At 45.6% G+C, this 19657-nt stretch overlaps 1 protein-coding gene across 11 annotated transcripts in view; it reads left to right on the forward strand.

The window, feature by feature from the left end:
- Window positions 1-19657, forward strand: part of ZNF185 (zinc finger protein 185 with LIM domain) — a 209575-nt gene that overhangs the window by 70162 nt on the left and 119756 nt on the right. For 10 of the 11 annotated variants that reach the window (XM_030209148.1, XM_030209154.1, XM_030209156.1 and 7 more), the window contains 8 exons: window positions 1004-1087; window positions 3721-3804; window positions 4201-4242; window positions 4732-4821; window positions 11868-11942; window positions 14800-14877; window positions 15800-15880; window positions 18568-18636. In XM_030209148.1, coding sequence (XP_030065008.1) covers window positions 1004-1087; window positions 3721-3804; window positions 4201-4242; window positions 4732-4821; window positions 11868-11942; window positions 14800-14877; window positions 15800-15880; window positions 18568-18636 — 603 coding nt within the window. The remainder of the gene's footprint in view (window positions 1-1003; window positions 1088-3720; window positions 3805-4200; window positions 4243-4731; window positions 4822-11867; window positions 11943-14799; window positions 14878-15799; window positions 15881-18567; window positions 18637-19657) is intronic. The other variant, XM_030209158.1, reaches the window with a different exon arrangement.

Below are 19657 nucleotides of genomic sequence, written 5' to 3' on the forward strand. Positions count from 1 at the left end.
AGGCAACAAAGGTAGAAAAGATCATTTTATTTTCATTATAGTGTTTGGAATATGTCCACTTTGAGAATCAGGTGCTCAACATTAAAAGTTTATATTTATTTACTTATTTATGGCATTTATCCCACATTAAACATGAATTAGGGTGTTTTGTGGCTCTACATGAGAATTGTGATGATATGATCCCTTGTTTCATATTGTTGACGGTCTGCATTTTCCGTATGGGTGGTATATTGGTGTATTAGGTTCTGCCCAGTGTAATATTTATGGTACAGTAAGGTTCTGAGTGTGTTTTTGCACAAAGTTGTGCATAGTGTTTTGCAGTTGAGCGATTGTGCTTAGAATATGCTTTGAGCAACCAAATATTCTTTGACATATGATACATATCTAATATCTAAATTTAATAAAAGGTATTAATTGTGATTATTTTATTTTTATTTATTTATTTTTTTCTGTGTGTTATCAGACAATTATGTATATAAGCTCCACCCCTGGCTCCACCCCTAACCCCGCCCCCTTTAGCCTCCCCAAACAATTGGGCCACCGACCGCCTATGTGCTTCACTATCACCTCTGTTATCCTCACCCTTTCATTGTTCCTTATACAGGTTATCTTTTCAGCTCCTCCTTGACTCTAGCATCTTCCTTTCCTGCCCCATCCCTGCTTTCAGGCACATTTTACAAATAGCACTGATGGAACAGGAGTGACGGGGATTGCTTCTGCTCCATGAAGACGTGGCAGATTGGGTAAAAGGTGAGATGGGGCCTGCTATAAGCTGGTGGGCACCCTAATATCTCAGCATCACCTTCCTGCCACCCCAATGCCAACCACTTTTTCTACAAATATAATCAGGCTATTTTGTGAGTTAAATGTTATCTGTAGAAGGCCTAATGGATTTTATTTGGAAGACCAAGTTAAGCATTCGACACCCACCAGATAAAGCATAACTTTTTAAATGTCTTTCCCAATAATGAGTGTCTTTTCTCCCTATTCTTGCTTCCATTAGAGCTCCATTTAATACAAGATCTAGCTCAATAGGTGATAATGATGAAGATGATGCTCTTTTTTCACCAGAGGAACATTCAAAGAGGTAACAAAATCAAACTTATTAATATATGGCTTTTTCTGTGAAAGTGCTTCACACACTACAGCTTTACCCTGACAGATAATAACTTACTCTCACCTATGTGGTTAGTAAGGTTGTTATCTTGCAATTTGGTAAAGATAGTGCATGCCTTGGTACTAGCAAGCATGACTATTGCAATTCTCTTTTGTCTAGATTGAGTATATCCAGTTTACATTGTCTGCAATCCGTGCAAAATGCCGCTGCTTGTTTGGTGACGGAAAGTAAGAGATCTGATCTTTTAACACCAGTGTTGTTCCAACTGCATTGGCTGCCTGTAGCAACACGCATCACTTTCAAGCTTTATGGGGCCCTTTTACAAAGATGCATAAGGGCCTAGGTGCATCCAGCATGTGCCAAATCAGCATTACTGCCCGGCTACCGCGTGCCCCGGGTGGTAATTCTGAATTTGGGGGGGCACCAAAAACACATGGTAGAAAAATATTTTCTGTTTTCTACCAAGTGGGACTTACCCGGTGGTAAACGGCAGTGGATGCATGCTGCATGCCTACTGCCCGGGTAACGCATGAGACCTTACCGCTAAGTCAATGGTTGGCAGTAAGGTCTCGGGCTGAAAATGGATGCGCACTGGTTTTTATTTTGCTGCACGTCCATTTTCCGGCCCTTTTACCAGGATGCGGCAAAAACTGGCCCAGTGCACACCCAAAAGACATGCTCGCACTGCCGCAGGCCTCTTTTTGCTGTGGCTTAGTAAAAGGGCTCCTCTGTTTGGTTTATAAATCATTTTGAGGCTCTTTTACCATGGAGCACTAAAAAGTGACCTATGCTATCCCCAGCATGGGTCTTTCCCACTTTTAGTGCTGCTGAGAAATGGTCGATTTTTCTATTTTGCCAATAATGACCATATGCTAATTTTCCCATTAGTGCATGAGCACTTATCAGCACCTATTTTGTAGGTGGTAAGAGATCATGAGCTAACCATGTACTAATCGGTCAGCATGTGGCAATTGGTAGATGCACTAATCAATTAGCACAGAAAACTCCTACTCTCCACTCCCAGACCCACCCCCAGCGCTAAAAAATAAAAACTATTTTTTAGCGCATGGGTAGCGTGCACATATGCAAAACCTACCACAGGATGCTTGAGCACACCCCCAGTCTACCTTTCAAAAAAATTGATGAGGTATAGTCCTCAGTGAGAACTACGCTCATCACAGAAAGGTCTTCTCCAGCTTCCCAATCTTGATGTAATTGAGGGGTCCTTTTACTAAGCCGTGTAAGCATCTACGTGCGCCCAACGCACCCCAAAATGAAGTTACCGCCCGACTACCTTGTGGCTCTTGCAGTAATTTCATTTCTCGCGTGCGTCCGATACGTGTGTATGAAAAGTATTTTTTTATTGTTGGACATGCGTAGCGGATGCGTACCAAATGGCATCTGATGTGTGTAAGTCCTTACCGCCCAAATTCTTTACCACTAGGTCTATGACTGGCGGTAAGGTCAGAGACCCAAAATGGATGCTCAGCAATTTTGATTTTGCCGCATGTCCATTTTCAGGGGAAAAAACCCTGTCTTTTTTACAGGCACTAAAAAATGATTCTGTGTGCCTCCAAAACCCGCACCTACACTACCTCAAGCCACTTTTCAGCGTGCCTTTTTAAAAGGACCCCTAAGCTCGCTACAACCAGAAAAAGAGTGATCTCATATGTGGGACCTTCTTTATGGAACTCATTGCCTGATGAACTTCACAGCGCTGCCCAATTACCTCCGGGTTAGCGCCACACTAGAAATAATGGAACTATTTTCTGTAGCACCGGAAATGGTGCGCGCTCAGCTGGAACTACTACTAGCGGCTGCATCAAGCCAGCAGTAGTTCTGGGTTGCCGCACGGCAACCTTTTTGAAAAAGGGCCCCTTCATGAAGTGTGTGCATTCTTTAAGAAGAGTGCAAACTATTTCCTACATGACCTCTGAAATGAAAAAAAAAAATCAAATGAAAATTTCTAGAAATGACAAGGGAAACTAAACAAAATGAACATTTTGGGGTTGCACATTCCTATCTTAATGGCAAAATTCTTTCTGCCCAATATTCATGCTGTGGGAGATAGCCAGGCTGTCTCCCATGGTCCACGCTAAACCCAGTTATTCAATGCTGGGCCGTTTCCAGTGACACACATTGAATATCTGGTTTAACTTTGGCCGGTACGACTTTAACCAGCCAAGCTGATACTCAACGCTGGCCGGTTAAAGTCAGACCAGCCAAAGTTATTCTACCTATTTGGCTGCCAAACTTGGCTGGTCTGATTTTGAAAAGTGGCAGATTGCCAGTTATATTGCACGATATAATTGGCTATCTTTAAGCCGCTAACCAGCCATATTCAGCACCAGCTAAGTGCTGTTTTAGCGACCATTTTCTTTTAAATATCGGGCAGCTTGTTTGTGGCCAGTAGACTACAGGTTCAGATTTTGAGATCCCCAGATGATGCAATAGAATTTAGCAGTGTAGGGTGTAACCTTCACACAGGGTCAACTAGTTCAATACAACAGCAGTATATCAAGAGCTTACTAACTTATCACCTAACTTTACAAACACATTAAATGCTGCTTCATTATCTTCCATTTTTTTTCTTTTTCCTATAGGTCAGAGGCAGCCAGTAGCATCTTAAAGAACACAGCTTCAAAACAACGATCATATGTCCTATCAGCTGCAAAAAGGAGCAGTGGGTAAGTTTGAAAGCAAGAAAATAAAAACAAAACATTTGAAACACAAAAAAATTTATTTTATTTTTGTTACATTTGTACCCCGTGCTTTCCCACTCATAGCAGGTTCAATGTGGCTTACATATTACATACAGGTACTTATTTGTACCTGGGGCAATGGAGGGTTAAGTGACTTGCCCAGAGTCACAAGGAGCTGCCCTTGCCTGCAGTGGGAATCAAACCCAGTTCCCCAGGACCAAAGTCCACCATGCTAACCACTAGGCCACTCCTCCACTCAATGACCTGCAAAAACCAAAACTGTGGTTTCTCGGCTGCCAAAAGCTTCTATCTTAAGATTTTCATACACAGAATTCCTTTTATGTGCTACAAATGATAAGTTCAATGGTCTTTGTTTTACAGAAGTCCAACACAAGATATAGCTTCACCCTTCCTGGCTAAGAGGTAAGCTAGTAATTTAAAGAGTTCCAGGATCTACAGTGATTGGGGGTGATTTCAAACCAGTCCTTTTCTTATTGATTAAAGTTCAGTTCCTTGAAATGATAATTGAAGGCATAATCTAAGGATATTAGCTGGTGCTGTAATTCAAGTGTGAATTGGATGGACTCAAGGAAATGGGGAGTTAATAGAACAAAGAGAAAGTAAGTATAGGGCAGAAACCAAAGTTAGGTCAATAACAAATAACTATTTTTCTTGTCCCATTGTCAAGAGTATGATTACGCTTATATAGGCCAGCTGAAAAAGATGCAGAAATCAATGAATATCAGAAAAAACAAACCCATCAATTCATCAGTTTTTAGACTGAAACAAAGATCACTATTACACCTTGTGGAAGGACATTTCTTCATTGAATAGCCATGCAACCCATAGCAAGTGGACATATGTCTTACTAGGGAAAATAATGAAACATATTTATTCTTTGTTTCCATGAAGGGTTGAGGTTAATGAAGAGTACAATGAAGACAAAAAGAGTCAGACTCTGCCTCCTAAAATGACCCCACCATACAGTACTGGACCTAACAGGTGATATTTCCTCTAAATTAACTTTTGTAAAACTTTATGCGCTCCTATTGACAAACACCGTGTTATAACTACATGAAGATACTATAACTGAAAATTATTTAACTGGGCAGAAGAGGCTCCTGACAGATTAAATCACGCTGACTGGCCCTAGAAAATGTATTCAGTGTCTGACTGGTTAAATCATACTGACTGGTCCTAGAGGATGTATTCAGTGGCACCAACCCCCTTGTTAACTAAGCAGTGCTAGTGGCTGTCATGCGCTAATGCCGACACAGCCCATTCACTTTGAATGGGCTGTCGGTATTGCTGCATGGCTTACTAAACAGGGGGGTTAGAGTAACTGGAGAGTGCCGCTGAATATCTGCACTGCTAGCCGTGCCACTCTTCAAGTGTGTCTATGGTGAAATAACTTTGAAAATAAGGCCCTTTATGGATGTTGTCTGACACGAAATGCATAGATTATATTGAAGAATGTTGCAGTTAATTATACATCTATTGATATTGATTCATGCTTCTTACATAATAAATAGTTTAGAAAGATCAATGTAATGAGTGGTCAAAGTGCTAGAAGGCTGAAAGTATTTCCTAGTGGGTTGAGCTTAAGAATCTAAAGGGAGAATTTTCACTGGTTCAAATCCTGTCTTTTTTTCTGAGGGGCTAATATTCAGACCTTGGGAGGGAGCCCAGCTAACCACTGGGGGAATTAAGGGGTCAACCCCCTCCCCAATCCCTCCAGTGAAGTGATGCTCCATAGCAGCTGCTTACCAATTTCTAAATGTGCTTGGTAGCAGGTTAATCTCCCAATGTTGATCTTTTAGGACTTAGAAGTTAATAATCTCCTTATGAAAGAAATACATGTTTATGAACCTTCCATGCCCTTGCTCTACCCAGACCACACCCCCTTGCCATTTGCACGCACTTGGGTTTTGATACGTCTGGCTTTGAAAAATGAGAACTTAGATGTTTATGCAAGATAAATGTTTTCAGTTTTGGTTTATGCAGGTATCAAATGCAAATAGAGCTTGTAAAATGAGGGCCAATAGTATTTCCATATCATCAAGCTGATCAATCCATAGACTGGTGGGTTGTGTCCATCTACCAGCAGGTGGAGATAGAGAGCAAACTTTGCCTCCCTATATGTGGTCATGTGCTGCCGGAAACTCCTCAGTATGTTCTCTATCTCAGCAGGTGGTGGTCACACATCAGCAGCAGCTCTGGCTAGGCCTCCAAGCCTAATTTTTAGGTTTTGTTGAGTGCCTGGGGTTGAGGGCTCTTTTGAGCAAGTGCAAACCTGGTGGTGCCAGGTCCCTCCTTTTCTCCCCCCTCCCGCTGGCTCCGTTAAAAAAAAAAAAAAAAAAAAAAAAAAAATTTTGAACGGCCTTAAAGGCGTTTATTTCGACGTTTATTTAAGCGTCTATTGCAGCTACTCACTGAGACACCAGGTCGTTACGACTCGGAGCGGACAGCAGGTAATTTTTACCTTTTTATAGCGGGCGGGGGTTCCCCGATTCTTCTCCTCGTGGCACATGGCGTCGGAGGGCGAGGGCGCAAAGGGTCGCTCCCCGGGTCGCTCGAGCGCTTCTAGAGGGGATGCGGGGGTCTTCAAGCCGGATTCGCCCTTGGTGGGTGACAGTTTCGCGACCGATGCATGTCCCGGTCCTTCCTCCGGCGTGGCGGTTTTTCCCGCCATAAACGCCCATCCCCCGCTCCTCGCCTCCGCCATCTTGGCCGGCCACGCGGCTCGGACAGCTTCTTCTTGGGCCGCCCTTGAGGTTGGAGACATTAATGCCATGAACGCCCTTAATTTGGGCGACGGCACAGAAGCGGCTAAAGTTAAGAGCCGTTCTTCCCGCGCGGCTCCTTCGCGGAGTTTCGCGCCGGACGCCATTTTGGATGCGCAGCATGTCTCTCCCCCGCTGTTGCGAGCGCCGGTTGAGAGAGCGCCTAGGGCTGTTGCCCAGGCTGCGGAAGTGCACAGTCTGGGGGGTTTCTCCCCCGAGTTTGTTTTGCTGCTGCATCGGGCCTTCCTCATGCACAACGCTGCCCCCGCTCCCTCCTCTGGTAAAGAGGTTGAGGTTCCCAGAGGTAAACGCCCTCGGGTTGATTCCCAGGCCTTGGAGGAATTTGTCTCCTCCGATGTAGATGAGGGCAGCGTGTCTGGGGTCTCCCAACGGTCCTTTGCGGATTCCTTGGAGGAGACGGATCCCCGCTCGGATGGAGCGGATGACCCCTCTGCAGCGCGGCTTTTTCACCCGGAGGATTTGCCCAACCTGTTGTTACAGGCCATGGACACTTTGAAGATTTCCTCTCCGGAGGACGTCTCTCCCTCAGCCCCTGTTGGCTCTGCCATTATGCTGGGGACGAAGCGCCCGCCTAGAACCTTCCACGTGCATGATGCCATGCACACCTTAATTCGGCTCAATGGGATGTCCCAGAAGCGAGCCTTAAAGTGGCTAGGGCTATGTCCCGCCTCTATCCTTTGGCTGTGAGTGAACGTGAGGCCTATCTGTGGCCTACCGTGGATTCTTTAATCACTGCGGTGACTAAGAAAACGGCATTGCCGGTGGAAGGTGGCACGGCCCTAAAGGACGCCCAAGACAGGAGATTGGAGGCGGCCTTAAGGTCGTCCTTTGAGGCGGCTGCTTTAAGTTTGCAGGCCTCAGTTTGCGGCTCCTATGTGGCCAGGGCGTGCCTGACTATGGTGCAGCGGGCTTTCCCCTCGGATCATTCCTTGAGGGATGATTGGCCAGCCCTGGAATCGGGCCTGGCCTATTTGGCAGACTTGCTGTATGATGTCTTGAGAGCCTCAGCTAAAGGCATGGCTCAGACTGTCTCTGCGCGGCGGTGGCTTTGGCTGAAACATTGGTCTGCTGACCACGCCTCAAAATCCCGCCTGGCTAGATTGCCTTTTAAAGGCAAGCTGCTCTTTGGGGTCGAGCTGGACAAAATCGTGACTGATCTCGGCACGTCTAAGGGCAAGAAGTTACCGGAGGTCAGGGCTCGGGCTAGTGCTCGTCCCGGTACCTCCAGAGGACGGTTTCAGGAAGCCCGTCGGTACCGCCCGGGCAGGTCGGGTGCTTCTGCCCCCTCTTCCTTTAAGAGGAAGTTCTCCCCCAAGCAGCATTCCTTTCGCAGAGACCGCCGTCCCGGAGGTGCTCCCTCCGGTCCTCCCCCAGGGTCTCGTACCCAATGACGGGGTATTGGTCCACGCCCCAGTGCAGATTGGAGGACGGCTGTCCTCGTTTCTGGGCGAGTGGACCACAATAACTTCAGACGCTTGGGTGCTGGAAGTCATCAGAGACGGCTACAAGCTAGAGTTCTGCCGACCCTTAAGAGACGGGTTTGTACTCTCTCCCTGCAAGTCTCCGGTCAAAGCTGTGGCAGTGCAGCAGACTTTGGACAATCTGATCCGCCTGGGTGCGGTCGTTCCGGTGCCAGAAAGTCAGCTTGGCAAGGGGCGTTACTCCATTTACTTTGTGGTACCAAAGAAAGGAGGTTCTGTCCGGCCTATCCTCGACCTCAAAGGGGTCAATCGGGCCTTGAAAGTGCGGCACTTTCGCATGGAGACTCTCCGCTCTGTTATAGCGGCAGTGAAGGCAGGGGAGTACCTGGCATCCTTGGACATCAAGGAAGCGTACCTGCATATTCCCATCTGGCCTCCTCATCAACGCTTTCTGCGTTTTGCAGTCCTGGGCCGACACTTCCAGTTCAGAGCCCTCCCGTTCGGGTTGGCTACTGCTCCGCGGACCTTTTCCAAGGTAATGGTGGTCATAGCGGCCTTCCTGCGAAAGGAAGGAGTACAAGTCCATCCTTATCTGGACGACTGGTTGATCCGAGCCCCCTCTTATGCAGAGTGCGGCAGAGCTGTGGACCGGGTAGTTGCTCTTTTGAGCTCCCTGGGATGGATCATCAACTGGGAGAAGAGCCAGCTGCGCCCGACTCAGTCCCTGGAGTATCTGGGAGTTCGATTCGACACCCAAGTGGGCAGAGTGTTCCTGCCAGACAATCGGATTGTCAAGCTTCAGGCTCAGGTGGACCAGTTCCTAGTAGCCTCTCCTCTTCGGGCTTGGGACTATGTGCAGCTGTTGGGCTCTATGACGGCCGCGATGGAAGTAGTGCCCTGGGCCAGGGCTCATATGAGACCACTACAACACTCTCTGCTGCAGCGCTGGACTCCGATGTCGGAGGATTATGCGGTGCGTCTTCCCTTGGATCCAGCAGTGCACAAGGCGCTGAGCTGGTGGATGCAGACAGACAAGTTGTCTGCTGGAATGCCTCTGGTGTCCCCAGAGTGGATTGTCGTCACGACGGACGCCTCGTTGTCGGGCTGGGGAGCCCACTGCTTGGGAAGGACAGCGCAGGGGCTCTGGTCTCCTGCAGAGGCAAAGTGGTCTATCAACCTCCTGGAACTCAGGGCCATTCGGTTGGCGCTTTTGGAGTTCATCCCGGTACTGGTGTTGAAGCCTGTACGGGTCCTGTCGGACAATGCCACGGCTGTGGCCTATGTCAACCGCCAGGGAGGTACCAAGAGCGCCCCTCTAGCCAAGGAAGCTATGAGTCTATGCCAGTGGGCGGAAGCGAACCTGGAACAGCTGTCAGCGGCCCACATTGCCGGAGTCATGAATGTCAAGGCGGACTTTCTCAGTCGCCATACCTTGGAGCCCGGAGAGTGGCAGCTATCTGCTCAGGCGTTCTTGGACATCACGAAGCGCTGGGGCCAGCCGAGCCTAAATCTGATGGCGTCATCGGCCAATTGCCAAGTGCCGCGCTTCTTCAGCAGAGGACGGGACCCTCGATCCCTGGGAGTAGATGCTCTTCTCCAACAATGGCCGACACAAGAGCTTCTCTATGTGTTCCCGCCCTGGCCCATGTTGGGCAGGGTACTAGACCGGGTGGCAAAGCATCCCGGCAGGATAATCCTGGTGGGTCCGGATTGGCCCAGGCGTCCCTGGTATGCGGACTTGATCAGGCTCTCAGTCGACGATCCTCTGCGGCTGCCAGTGGAGCAGGGCCTGTTACATCAGGGTCCCGTGGTGATGGAGGATCCCTCCCCCTTTGGTCTTACGGCCTGGCTATTGAGCGGCAGCGTCTGAGGAAGAAGGGCTTCTCAGACAAGGTCATCGCCACTATGCTGAGAGCGAGGAAACGCTCTACTTCTACTGCTTACGCCAGGGTTTGGCGTATCTTTGCAGCGTGGTGTGAAGCAGGCTCTCTTTCTCCTTTCACTGCTCCAATTTCTTCAGTGTTGGCGTTCCTGCAAGAAGGTCTGGACAAAGGCCTGTCGCTCAGTTCCCTTAAGGTCCAGGTAGCGGCTCTGGCTTGCTTCAGGGGCCGCCTGAAGGGTGTTTCCCTGGCTTCGCAGCCAGCTGTGGTGCGCTTTCTCAAGGGAGTTAATCACCTGCGCCCTCCTCTGCACTCAGTGGTGCCTGCGTGGAATCTCAACCTGGTGCTGAGAGCATTGCAGAAGCCGCCGTTTGAACCCTTGTCAAGGGCATCTCTGAAAGACCTGACGTTGAAAGCAGTCTTTTTGGTGGCTATCACTTCAGCCAGAAGAGTTTCCGAGCTCCAGGCGCTCTCATGTCGAGAGCCTTTTCTACAGTTCACTGAGGCAGGAGTGACTATTCGCACAGTGCCTTCCTTCCTGCCCAAGATTGTTTCTCGCTTCCATGTGAATCAGCAGCTATGTCTCCCTTCCTTTCGTAGGGAGGACTACCCAGAGGAGTACTCTGCTCTTAAATATCTGGATGTGAGACGAGTCATCATCAGATACTTGGAAGTGACCAATGATTTCCGGAAATCGGATCATCTGTTTGTCCTGTATTCAGGTCCTCGTAGGGGTCTGCAGGCTGCTAAGCCTACAGTGGCAAGATGGGTCAAGGAAGCCATTGCAGCGGCTTATGTGGCCGCGGGGAAGGTGCCGCCTATCCAGCTGAAGGCTCACTCTACAAGAGCTCAGGCGGCCTCGATGGCAGAGGCCGGTTCCGTCTCCTTGGAAGAGATATGCAAGGCGGCAACTTGGGCTTCGGCCCATACATTCTCCAAGCATTACCGCTTGACTGTGGCTGCTCGGGCGGAGGCCCGGTTTGGAGCTTCAGTGTTGCGGTCAGGGATTTCTATGTCCCGCCCTGGGTGAGTACTGCTTCGGTACATCCCACCAGTCTATGGATTGATCAGCTTGATGATATGGAAGGTAAAATTATGTATAATCATACCTGATAATTTTCTTTCCATTAATCATAGCTGATCAATCCATAGCCCCTCCCAGATATCTGTATTGTTTTTATTCTGGTTGCATTTCAGGTTCAAGTTTAGTCTTCAGTTACTTCAGAAAGACTTCGTGTTCAAGTTTTTTCACTTGGATTCTTCAAGAGTTAAGACGAGTTTGTGTTACAGTGAGCTGCTGCATTCCTCTCCCCTCCGTTTTACGGGGCTGGATTGAGACTTAAAATTCTGCCGGCACTCCCTCCCGCTTCGTGCGGCTGTAGGGCAGTTTTGTACCCCTCCCGCTTCGGCGGTGTTAGGGTCAGTCAGCTCCTCCCGCGGTTGCGGTTGCAGGATAAGCCAGATCCCCCCGCATCGGCGGGTGTGGTGTCCCTCCCCCGCTCCGCGGGGATGAGCTGGACGGATTCCCCTCCCCCACTTGTGTGGGGATGAGCTGGGTTAATTCCCCTCCCCCGTTTCGGCGGTGGTGAGCTGGGCAGAGTGTCCCTTCGTGGGTGTAATTCTCTAAGTGCTGAGTCCTGCGGATGGAGCTTTGATATCGACATACTGAGGAGTTTCCGGCAGCACATGACCACATATAGGGAGGCAAAGTTTGCTCTCTATCTCCACCTGCTGGTAGATGGACACAACCCACCAGTCTATGGATTGATCAGCTATGATTAATGGAAAGAAAATTATCAGGTATGATTATACATAATTTTACCTTCTATTTCCTATTTGTAAGTAATCTGATGAATAAATCCTAAATTATAATTGAATTAATATAAAGATACTGAGTTTCACTATTGGAGACCATTTTGATTTAACATTTGGTTTCATTGCAGGTATGATGAGAAAACACAGATCCCTAATAAATCAACCACGATAGAAACCGGGACCACTTTTATCAGTAAAGAAAGGTGAGGCATCAGTCTTTCCCAACCCTATTATCAAATTAAAGGCAGCAGAATTTGAAAGATTAATCATAGTAAATCACAGTATGTCAGCAGCCTTCATATACTTAACGGAGTCAATATTCAGCTGTCGGCAAAGAGCATTTTGCTCACTGCCGACAGCATTAGTCCCAGATATTCAAATCCGGGACCTCTGCAGGTTTCGGCTTTGAATATCCAGTTATTTTTAAGCCAGCTAACACTTATCCGCTTATGTCAAACACCACTTAAGTGGCCGTGGGTTATCGCATAAAAATAGGACAGATATTTATGCGGTTCCATTTATGCACTAACCCTGGCTGCTTAAGTGCTTGAATATCAGCACTTAGGCACCCATATTGAGACAGCAGGAGTTAGACCGGCTAATTCCCGCTGTTGCCAGTGAAGCTGGAAATTCAATGCCAGGTCTTTATTAGTAGATTAAGAGCTCCCAGGTATCTAATACTGAATGTTTTATTTTCCTTTACAGTGACCTATTGCCCCTGACGCAGCCTTTCTTGTACTGGCAAAACATGGTCATGTCGGGCATTTTATGTTGACTGGGATCTTTTAATCTACTAATAAAGACTTTGTTTTTTTTACAAGGTCTGCCTCATTGTTTTATTTTCCACATTGGATTTGGCAGACTGACTTCCTTGCTGTTTTCTAATTCGATGCCAGGGCCATATCCAGCCACCAGCATTGAATTTCTAGGGGGGGGGGGGGGAGGGGTTGATGCCACAAACATAGTCGGTTAAGCCAATATTCATCGACTGACCAGCTAGGCTCTAGCAGCCAAAAATAGACCTATTTACACGGGTCTATCTGCTACTACTACTACTTAACATTTCTAAAGCGCTACTAGGGTTAGGCAGCGCTGTACAATTTAACATAGGACAGTCCCTGCTCAAAGAGCTTACAATCTAAAGGACAAGTGAACAGTCAGTCTGATAGGGGCTGGCTGCTAAACTTAACCTGCCAGCCTCTCAAAAATCAGCGGCAACTGGCTATGTCACACGACATAGCCACTGACCAGGCCAGGCCACATATAGCCGGTTATCTCCCACTGAATATTGGCAGATAGCTAGCGTGAGGGTATTTAACCGGCCAGGAACGGCACCTATCTGGTTAAATACTTTTGAATATCAGGCAGTTACTGGCCAAGTGCTGACTCTGCCCCCGAAACACCTCCAAGATAGCCAGCTTTCTGTTTGGTGCGAATGACAATATTCAGCGGCACTTAGACAGTTAAGTGCCACTGAATATCCCTCTGAAAAACACACATATACTCTCGCTATGAGAAACACAAAAACACTGTCTCAGGAACACATGAAAAGCAATTCTATGAGCTAGGGCAAATAACTGAAAATTATACACATAAGAGCAAGACGCTATTCTATAGCCAGCACGTGTAAGTTGTTTAGCACGCAATTGCATGGGAGACATACATGTGGGCATGTCATGGCCTTGTCATCAACTGCTGTATGTTGCACTTAGGTGCACCAACTTACACCAGCCATTGACATAACTTGGTGCCTAGCTTTCAGAGTTCCCAAGTGGCTTTGCGCTAATATTCTTTAAAGGCATAGGTGCAACCAGGAGCCATTATAGAATTATTGTTAAGCATGCCCCATTGTGATGCCTCCATCTTGGTGCCAATATATAGAATTGCTTCAATCTGTCTATTTAACTCTTGATCATTAGAACTCAAAGCTAAGCTATTTAAGGGGTCTTTTTACTAAGCCGCAGTAAAACGTGGCCTGCAGTAGTGTAGGCGCATGTATTGGGCCGGTTTTTACCGTGTCTGCAAAAAAGGGCTTTTATTTAATGGGAGGGGAAAAGGGCATGCGGTAAAACTGAAACCGGCACGCGTCCAAAACCAGCCCAAGCCCTTAACACCACTCATTGATCTAGTGGTAAGGGCTCACGTGCTACGCGTTCGGTGACCTGTCAGTGTGCGCCAACTGCTGATTACTGCTGGAAACAAAGCGCGTGGGAGGAAATAAATAAATAAATCATCCAGGCATTATAGGCACACACCAAATCTAAAATTACCACCAGGGGGTGTGGTAGCCTGGCAGTAGTCTCATTTAGGTGCCTGCTGCATGCACGTAACTCCTAATGTGCCTTTGTAAAAGGGCCCCTTAGTTAGCAGTTATTAACCCAAGGCCTCTTTGCTTCTGGATTAATGGAATCTGAATTTCCTGAAACTTTGACCTTATCATATTAGCAAGAATTTATGATTTTTATTTTTTATTACATTTGTACCCCGCGCTTTCCCACTCAATGCGGCTTACATATTGTATACAGGTACTTATTTGTACCTGGGGCAATGGAGGGTTAAGTGACTTGCCCAGAGTCACAAGGAGCTGCCTGTGCCTGAAGTGGGAATCAAACTCAGTTCCTCATTTCCCTAGGACCAAAGTCCATCACCCTAACCACTAGGCCACACAAGCAAATCAAGATGACTTCAAAGGAAGATATGTAGTAGCAGAAGATGACTGTTAAAAGAGAAGGAATCTGATTTCATGCAAAATACTCAGTTACTAATCAGAGAGAGAAAAGCTGGATGAAAAGTAAGAACTGTAAGATAAATTGTGCCCAGAGATCCTTTTGAAGCAACTTTCTTTTGAGGCATCATTTGCATTTGTGAGGTCTGATGCTTTTGCATCTTTGCACTTCAGCTCAGTTAGGAATGGTCTCCTTTCAGCTACTGTACCATGGCAAGCTTGATTTCCTGTAGTATATCAAAAGAAACAACTTTCTCAAGTGCAAATTTGAGTTAATGTGATTGTACCAGTAACCAGTTGATTTGATTTTGATTTTTTTTTAACTGTAATTGAAGTGAGTTCACCAGCAAGAATCCTACTAGTCCTTCTTCCATGGTGACCAGGACTGCAACCACCATCACCAAAGATGAAAGGTAATCATTAAAGAATATCTATATGGAGGTAAAAATATGCTTGAAGAGGTAATTTTATATCAGTGGACCTAAATTTAGGCACCTAGAGGATACATTTGTAATGCGTATTAGGGATAGGCAACTCAAAAATCTTCATTTCATTTTGTTTCCCATGTCGTGTGCAGCATTGTTTGTTCAGTTTTGTTTTGGTTAGACTTCCTTAGTTCCTTTTCTATGTGGCAATCCCACATGCTGATGCCACCACAGGCCACCTTTTACCGCCATTGGTACAGTAGAAGTCAAAAAATCCAGACTGCTTTAGGATCAGGTCAGTCTGGATTTATGGATTTTCCAGATTCTCAGGCAGGTGTTTCCGGCTTCTTTCCCCCACTCCCGGCCCTGCCCGCTTGCTCCCTCTCTAATCTTTCTGAAGTCCTGAAGTCTTCGCAGTCCAGCAGCAGCCTTAATCACTGGCTACCTCCAGCATGCACTGGGCCTTTCCTCTCTGACCCATAATGCCCCTTCTGATGCAACTTCCTGTCTTCAGAAGGAGCAGTACAGGTCAGAGGAGAAAGACTGGGAGTGGAGGCAGAGTGCGCAGGGCCGGGAGAGAAGCTGCACCGTTTTGGGGGAAGAAGGGGGAGTCTGGATTCTCACGTGGTTTTCTGGATTCTTGGACACTTGGCAAGAAAATTTGAAGAGTCTGGATTCTCGGGTGGTCCAGTTTTCTGGCATCCAAATTTCCAGACTTCTATTGTAAAAGGACCCTTTTATCTCGGTTTACCAAAATACGGACACAGAAAGCTGTGTCTCTAATTTGTAAAATGCATCCATTTCCATTTATATGTGATCTAACGAATAATTCCTAAATTATAACAGACTTATAAAACTTTGATGTTTCATGAATGGAGACCATTTTGATTTAATATTGGTTTTATTGTAGCCATGGTGAAACCCCGCGGATCCTTGATAAATCAGCTACAGGGGAAACTAGGACCAGGAACAGTTTTATCAGTAAAGAAAGGTAATTTGCCTTCCTTTTTCACTGCTATTATTCAATTCCTGCCAGAGGAATTATTAGGGATCGAAGATCCATTTTAAAATGTTCACTTCAGTGGAATGCAACACGGCTTTCCTAGTTGCTTCAGCCTAGGTCATGAAGTCATCTCAGATGATCATTCCTAGATATCAAATAAGAAACACTTTTAGAAATAATCATCTCACATAATCTCACATAAAGCCACTGTAATAAAGTAGCTAACAGTTTATTCAGTTACATATGTAGAAATATTATTAGCAGAAAAATAGAGGCCAACCAAATTTTGGTTTGGGTTTGGGTTACGGTGCCATACAGAGAAGCCTTGGCTAATATTTACAGCTTATCACTCTGGGAGAAACCAGTAACCTGCGGCAGTCAGAGACTGTAGACAAACCTCTGACACCCTTCAACTGCACACTGGGTTAGTTTTCTGGGAAGTCGGCTAGAACTGTAGCAAAGATCCCATCTATCCCTGCTGGACAACACTTCACAGGACAGTCACTCAGCAGTACAATGAGAATCAGTTGGGAGTTAGTCTTTGTTTTGGATTGCAAAGGACAGTGGTAAATCCGAGGAACTTGGTAATTATTATTCTACAATAAATAATATATATGTCCACATTGGCATATTTCTTCATTGGGTGATTGCTAATGCTGAACCATAATGATCGTAAGAGTGCATTTATACCCCTAGCAAATGTGCCCAGAGAATTACCAATCCAGTGATTATCTGTTCCTCTTATGCACTCACTGTAACTTACTACAGGAGGACGATAAACTTAAAAACAGAGTCAAAATTCCATGAGGTCACGATTTCACTGTCCCACTTGTATTCTGCTCAGTAGTTTCCCTAACCCCATAATCAATTTCAGTTACCTTTACTTAGAGTGTGTGCATTATAGTAACATAGTAACATAGTAGATGACGGCAGAAAGAGACCTGCACGGTCCATCCAGTCTGCCCAAGAAGATAAATTCATATGTGCTACTTTTTTATTTGTACTGTCCTCTTCAGTGCACAGACCGTATAAGTCTGGCCAGCCCTATCCCCGCCTCCCAACCACCAACCCCGCCTCCCAACCACCAGCTCTGGCACAGACCGTATAAGTCTGCCCAGCACTATCTCCGCCGCCTAACCACCAGCCCCGGCACAGACCGTATAAGTCTGCCCAGCACTAGTCCCGCCTCCCAACCACCAGCTCTGCCACCCATTCTAGGCTAAGCTCCTGAGGATCCCTTCCTTCTGCACAGGATTCCTTTATGTTTATCCCACGCATGTTTGAATTCCGTTATGAGCCTCAACTTCATATATTACTTTTATCGCTAGATTCTAAATATTGTGCCTAGCATTCCAACTGAAATCCAAGCATATTCTATAACAATGCACATAACTTAATTGGCTTAACAAGCCAATCAGTGTCTTTTTAACAGCACTTAACAAGCAACAATGAGCACTAATTGACAATGATTAGAATTTACGTGCACAACTCGCTAAGTATATTCTGTAATGCAGAGTACCTACATTCTAATATGCTGAGCCAAAAAGGGGCATGGTTATGGGTCGAGAAACGAGCATTTCATGGGCATTCCAAAATTTACACACGCTGTTATAGAATATGACCCTCTGGTCCTAAAGCTACATGCCGTTACTTATGCCACATTTTCTTTGGTATAAATGGATGTGCATAGTTCTAGGTGCTGGGATATCAGCTAAGCATATTATATGCCTAAATCTAGGCGCCGCTTATAGAATACGCTTAGGCGGAAATTTATTCCACGCAGATGTTTCAGGCGCCATATATAGAATCTAGTCCTTAATGTACAATTTGCCCCAAAGTGTGTAAATGTTGATCGTTTTCTCTGCCTTTTCTCCCAGTGAGCAATTCACGTATTGTCATTCACTGCGCTGCTCACCTTCCTCCTTAGATCAGGGATGTGACAATTTTTACATGTTTACATTTCATTCACAAGGCTGCTTACTGCCAGAGCAGAATGTCAGTTAGAATGCTTGCTTTCTCTCCCAAACAATTCACCTCAGTCAGAGACTAGACAGAAAGAAATCTGGTTTCCAAACTTATTTTAACCAAAGATTTCTTCTTTTCCTTCCTTTGGGAGGGGTTTAACCTATGTGCCCTTCTAAATTTGCTCCACTGGAAAGTAAGCACATATATTTGCACTATTCTCAGTCAGACACAGATAGGTTATCCGATTTTGTGCTGATATATGCATATTTTATGACACACATACATATCTCTCAACACTGCCCCAGCTCCGTCCAACTTCCCTCACCATGTACAAGTACTTGATATACATTGGTGATCTGCACTTCTTTCTGTGTATGCCCCCATTAATAGAAGGGGTTCTACAAACTCACTACTTGTATTAAGGGAAACAAAGAGCTACAAGTCAACAGAGCTAAAGATTTTTATAGGAAAAAAAATGGCCTACAAATCCAAAAGCATGGGTAAATCCAGAACTGATCTAGCCTGCCCTTGATGACATGGAGCTATTTCGAAAGAGTAACTTTGTGACTCCCTTCTGGTGGATCTATTTCCTGTACTATAACAGGAAACAACATTCTAAAATCCAGATTATAGTTTATCTGATTGTATAAGTATCCAATTAATTAGATTTTGAATGTATACATTTTTTTTGTGCTTTACCGTAATTGAAGTGATGCCACCAGCTGGACTTCCACTAGTTCTTCTTCCACGGTGACCAGGACAGCAAACAAAAATGAAAGGTAATCATTAAAGAATGTCTACATGTGGGTAAAAATATGAAGGGGTAATTCTATAACAGTGAGCCTATATTTAGGCAGTAGGGGGTGCCTATTGAGTACCTATTCTATAAAGGAAAATAGAAGCCTATAAGTACCTGAATATATGTAAACAACTTTGAATGTAATTGCAAAAACCTCAGAAAGGTGGTATATCAAGTCCCATTTCCCTTTCCCTGCTTTCTTTTATAGAATACTAACATAATTTGGTATATACGCCAACCATAGAGATGCTAAGGGGGTCTTTTACTAAGCCACAGTAGCATTTTTAGCTTGCGGTAGAAATCAGCTGGCGGTAAATGCCAAGATGACCATTATATTCCTAAGGGCATCTCAGAGTTTACCACCACCTGATTTCTACTGTGAGCTAAAAACGCTACTTTGGCATAGTAGTAGAAGACCCCCTAATTGCTTGCACCTAAATGTCAGAGATATGTGCATAACTTACAGTATTCTATAAGTTATATGGATAAGTATGAGTCCTACCCATGCTCCGCCCAAACTCCATCTCTGTGGCTTGGAGGAGTGGCCTAGTGGTTAAAACACCAGTCTTGCAATCCAGAGGTGGCCAGTTCAAATCCCACTGCTGCTTCTTGTGACCTTGGGCAAGTCACTTAACCCTCCATTGCCTCAGGTACAAACTTAGATTGTGAGCCCTCCTGGGACAGAGAAATATCCAGTGTAACTGAATGTAACTCACTTTGAGCTACTACTGAAAAAGGTGTGAGCAAAATCTAAATAAATAAATATGTATATGCCCATCTGACAAACACTTGCTATGTAAAGTAAGCATGTATTTATAAAAGAAACAGCTTAGGTGCATTTTTTGGCATTTAGATGCATATGTGAAATTATTCTAATCATTTAAGCACATAATCGGCATGTAAATGTTAGCACCCAATTTCTATAAATTACCCCAGAAATACCACTGTGAACATATTTCCAACTACGGGAGTGGAATTAGGATGGGGTATGAACTTATGCA

This window comes from Microcaecilia unicolor, chromosome 7 (genome assembly GCF_901765095.1).
Source record: "Microcaecilia unicolor chromosome 7, aMicUni1.1, whole genome shotgun sequence".
In the NCBI taxonomy this organism is placed as follows: domain Eukaryota; kingdom Metazoa; phylum Chordata; class Amphibia; order Gymnophiona; family Siphonopidae; genus Microcaecilia; species Microcaecilia unicolor.